The 5,038-nt window shown below is 45.0% G+C and overlaps 1 protein-coding gene across 2 annotated transcripts; it reads left to right on the top strand.

Annotated features, from left to right (window-relative positions):
* The first annotated feature begins 1,158 nt into the window (after window positions 1-1,158).
* On the top strand, window positions 1,159-3,360 carry LOC147461588 (uncharacterized). 2 transcript variants are annotated; one of them, XM_086501437.1, is made up of 2 exons: window positions 1,159-3,049; window positions 3,171-3,360. In XM_086501437.1, exons 1-2 carry the CDS (start codon window positions 1,266-1,268, stop codon window positions 3,178-3,180), a joined length of 1,794 nt encoding a protein of 597 aa, XP_086357563.1. In that variant the 5' UTR covers window positions 1,159-1,265; the 3' UTR covers window positions 3,181-3,360. The 2 variants fall into 2 exon arrangements, with proteins under 2 accessions (XP_086357563.1, XP_086357557.1); XM_086501431.1 differs by having other exon boundaries at window positions 3,135-3,360.
* The last annotated feature ends 1,678 nt before the right edge of the window (window positions 3,361-5,038 follow it).

The raw sequence follows: 5,038 nt of genomic DNA, 5'->3' as shown, positions 1-5,038 counted from the left end.
TTTATTGATTTAGGAGCTATGGGTTTAGAATTGGATGATCCTTCATGTAGGGATCTTTTGGATGATGATGATGATTCATAAACATTTTGCATACTTTAAGTCATGAAGATTTTTGGTCATGTAATCCATTCATCTCTCTCTCTCCCTTTTCCTCTCTCTAATTTTGTGAACATCCTCAATTATGTTAATCAAGTGACAGTGATTATTTTAGCTGTAACCAAGTGAAATCTTATTATTTCTTCCCCCTCCCCGTCCCCCCTCTCTCTCTTTCTCTCTATCCCTCTCTCCCTCTTTCTCTTTCTTTCTCTTTTCTTTTTTAAATTTGAAAATTTCGTACAATATTCTTCTTTATTTTTTATTGAGAGAAGAGAAACACCAAAAAAAAAAAAGACGAGGGGGGGAGGAGAGGAATGTTTAAGCCAGAATTTGAAAGTTTAGGCACTAAATTTTTTCTCGAAAATAAGCGTGGTAATACCAACGATAATAATAGCGAAAATAAACACGATAATAATTTCAAAAATAGTCGCGGTAATAGTTTAAATACACCCCCCCCCCCCCCCCCCCCCCCTTCTCCTCGCTCTCCTCTCTCTTCCCTCGCCAGCTGAGGTTGGGAGACCTTCTCTCTACAAATTAACGCGAAAAAAGACCGCGATCAACAACTAAAGATTCTCATAGTGAAATTGCTCTTCAAAAAGACAATTGGCTTGTATGTCTGGTCGTCCAACATTGCTATTTATTAATCCTGCAATATTTCCATGTGTATATGGACCACCATCTATTAGCGAAAGTCTGCTTGTGTAGTATGATCTTCTCGCCCTCGAATGGATGCAGCATTTGCCCACATTCCATATGCAGACATACTAAAGATATAGCTACAGAGTTGTTTCCATCAGCTACAGCTATAAACTCGTCCACAAAAACTCATTAGTGTGACAAGTCCATGACTTGGAACATGTACATCTTGTGCTCCATCTATTCTTGAAGGATGAGCCACTACCTATCGTTCTCTATTATTTCCTTCCTAATCTCTACACCACAAGAATCTTGATTAAAGATGCCTGTGATATAGTGACGTGGCTTGTGGACTCCTCATCCAGTCCTGGCTGCCACTCAAAATCCTGTTGCTGGAATCATCGCCTTATAACAGTACGATGGTGTCTTAATTTGGCAAGGTGGACATCCAGATTTCAAATCGAGGCTATAATATAACCTCTTCTGCGACATTTCAAATTTGTCCCGTCCCGCGCATCCCCTTGAGCACCAGCATGGCGAGGGCGTCCTCCCGTTTCGTAGAGCTGCCGCCTGCGCAGAAGATCAGCTTGGCCCTGACGCTACTTGTGGGGATTCTCTGTGCCTCGCCTTTCTCTGTGATTTCGGCAATCGACTTCTCTTCGCCGTCATCAAACAAGAGTATGCAAGCTCGCCTGGTTCAAGCATTGAACGAGGAGGGGAAATACTCAGCAGCAGCGACGTTTCTCGGAGCTGTGGATTTGAACCATGTTCTACCTGAGAGCAGCACAATTTTCGTTCCCATGGATGAAGGGATTGCGGAGTCGGGCCTCCAGCTAAGCACCTTCAACACAGCGATGCCGATCTTGCAGTACCACGTCATTGTGAAGCGTCTTGTTTTTCATGATTTGCAGCAACTGCCTGTGGGGCAAACTTTGCAGACGCTTCTCCCAAACAACACCGTCATCATCACCAGCAACTCCTCGGCCAATTTCACCATTGATGATGTTTTAATGTCGCACAGAAATCTTTTCGTTGCCAGCAGCACTGTCGTGCACGGGATGAACGGTGTCTTGAACTCTGACTTGTATGGAAGGATGACACATCTGCCTGCGTTTCAGCCATCTTCACCCCCAGGAGTGAGTGCTCCCGACATTGGCAGTCCTCCTGCTCATGATCAGCCAGCTCCCCCATTCACTGGTAATAGTTCTAATACTGGCACCAATTCTTCTTCCTTTCCTCCCGCAATTAGCAGAAATGTCTCCTCTCCACCACCAAGTCCCTTACTTAGCATTAATCGGCCTCCAAGTCCGCCACCTCTGCAAGCAGGAAATGGTTCTTCTTCATCCCTTCCCCCTGTATCGACATTGCCTGTCGCATCTCCTCCGTCTCTCAACTCTCCCCCGGCCTCCCAGACACAAGTACCAGCCCCGGCCGAGTCCCAAACGCAAGTGCCAGCGACTCCGGCTCAATCAGCAGCGTCGCCACAGCTTCAGTCCAGCGTCTGCGTTGGCGAGGAGGTCGTGACCTGTAAGCCATTTGCCTCCTCCTCTCATAAGGTGAACGATCTGAGTTTCTCTCTTCCTGCGCTTCTCGTGTTGGGAATACCCTTTGTAGCAGGGCTATATGCAATGCCGTGCCTCCCATTATTGTGTATGGTTCTGGCAGTCATGGCTGCAACACCGGCTAAAGGACAGAACAATGGTGTAGCAGAACTTCTGAGAAGCAGGGGGGGATTTGGCTACGCAGCAACATTTTTTGAGGCGGCTGATATTCACCGGGTGCTGCCAAACAGGAGCACTGTGTTGGTGCCGACAGATGCTGCACTAGATGCAGCCGGCCTTCTCTACCAGACATTAGGTGTTATCTTCCCGGTGCTGCAGTATCATGTAATTACGAGCAAGCTTTTATTCAAGGATCTGCAGATGCTTCCGGTAGGGGAAATGCTGGAAACTATGCTTCCAAAAGCCTCATTGCTAGTGACCAGCAATACACCTTGGAACTTTACTCTCAATGATGTGCTGCTGTCCCACCCAGACATCCTTTGCTTCAACGGCAGCGCTATGCACGGCATCGCTGGTGTCATGAACTACAGCCAAGCTGTATCCAGTATTCCTCCGCCAACAACCGATGGTCAGCAGCTTCCTACTCTCGCTCCGCCGCTTCCTCCTCAGCTCACTCTACCGCTACCCGAATCTGCAGCACCTTTTGCGGTGCCTCTTCCTGTCTCCCATGCTGGTCTTCTCAAAAGAGGGATAATTGACAACCGAAGTACTTTCATCATTGGAATGATCTTGCTTTTCTGCGCCTTACTAATCAGGTTTGCATTACTAATCAACCTGGTAGTTGTTACAGTCTAGCAAAGCCTGTGTAGCGTTCTTCATCTGCATTCTTTCTCTGAATAGGCTGATTCTCTGACTAGCAATATTGAACATGCGCAGAAGCTTTTGATGGCTTGTATGCATGTGTTCAGCGACGTCATGCTATGAGCAAAGCACTCTGAAGAAGAAATAAGTTCTTGACTCCTTCTCGCTCGGCAAACAGTACAGCCTTAGTTGGTCTATATAGACTCAAGTCAAATGTAAATGCAGAAACAGCTAACCACTTCAAGTTCAAGCAATTACTTGCTAATCTAATTTTGCCAATACTGTTTTGAGCTTGGATAAAAAGGCAGTCCAATTTTGGCTTCTGAAGTCCCTTAGAAGGATGGTAACCAGACGCCGGACGCCCTCCCTTTTCAATATTGTACAGAATAAGTTGGCAATCTGTAGAGTTTTCGCAAACTTAACTTGTCTGGGAATTATTATTTGATTCATTCGTACCATGAGTAGAGGATCGTGACCAACTGTATATATGAAATCTTCATCCACGTACACTATGTTCGAGTTGACGTTGTTTCAACAGATGATTTATGTTCTTTTGAATCTCTAGGGCCTTTTGTAAGAGAGAGAAACAGAAATGGAAGTTCGATAGTTACATCGGTAGATGAACACGTACAGAGAGGTAGAGAGGTTAAGTAGATTGCTAGGGTAGAGCCAACCCAAATTATAACGAGTCCTGCGGGGAGATCAGTTGAGGAGAGGGTTTGGTTGCACTTTTTCTCGCTGATATTTTCCTTTTTTGTGATCGGGAATTGGGATCTGGAAGTCCTTATAAGGAAGCTCATAAATGTCCCACATGATTGAAAATCGAAGAAATTGATTTGAAGTCCAAGTGATTGAGCTTCACTTGATAGTGTCCAAGATGCTACTAAGGTACATAAAATTAGCTCATAATCAGCCATTTCTTTCTCTTTTTGGTATCTCTGTACAACATGCTGCATATACAGGTAGCATCGATGTCCATCCATCTGATGCACATTACATCTGAGGCCCATGTTTCCATCGTTTGGTGGTGCTGAAATCGATGCTCTTACTATCACCACCTAATAAGATATTTGCTGTGCATTACGGTTTGTATGACACATAATCGTTGTAGGAGCCTCACGTTGTAGCATAATGGCGTGATGGCCTTACGTTGGAAACTCCTGTTTCAGGGTTGTATTTTGTATTGAATTCTTCAAAGAAATGATGCCGCGAGTGCTCCGAATCTTTCGATTATTAGGGCTGCATATACAGGTAGCATCGATGTCCATCCATCTGATGCACATTATACATCTGAGGCCCATGTTTCCATCGTTTGGTAGTGCTGAAATCGATGCTCTTGCAATCGCTTGAAGGAAGAGGTATTGGGAAGAAGAAGCTCGGGCATGCATCCTATATCCTATCTCTTTGCTAACCTCACCTAAACCTCACTGCGAAGCTGAAGTTACCGGCCAACCCCTGTGAACGCTTCCTTCATATTCACTAATGTATGTTACATAACCTGCTGCCCCTGGCAGCACAATAATATTATACCTCTCGTGTCCTCGCAATCTCTGAGTTTGCTCTCCAAGACTAATTAATCCCATGCATCAAAATAAGTACCTGAATAGCTATGGTCCACTATGTATATAGTATGTGACTCGTCCTTTGGACACAGAAAAGAAGCATTAGCAGCTCCGTTTAAACCACACTTGGCACATATGTCAACCAAAGATTCACCAAGTGAGGCATTGCTTTCCCCATCTCAACTTCTTCTATTGTGTCACATGCCTTCAAAATGCATGTGAAGGTGATCACACGTGGAGAGAGGTCATGGCCCTGAAAACATCCCAAAGGTCCCTAACTTTATGTTACAAAAACTACCCTCCAAGCGACATCCCCCCAAGATAGGAAGCTCATAAGAAAGTTGATGTGTTTGCAAGGCACATCACTTGGCATAGATGTCA

Source organism: Adiantum capillus-veneris, chromosome 3, assembly GCF_014529385.1.
Source record: "Adiantum capillus-veneris isolate H3 chromosome 3, ASM1452938v2, whole genome shotgun sequence".
Lineage (NCBI taxonomy): Eukaryota > Viridiplantae > Streptophyta > Polypodiopsida > Polypodiales > Pteridaceae > Adiantum > Adiantum capillus-veneris.
Note: the sequence above shows the minus strand (reverse complement) of the source record. Positions and strands in the feature narration are given on the sequence as shown.

What these genes read in the sequence shown, in the direction of transcription:
- LOC147461588 (XM_086501431.1), top strand. Translation starts at nt 1,266, where the DNA reads ATGGCGAGGGCGTCCTCCCGTTTCGTAGAGCTGCCGCCTGCGCAGAAG.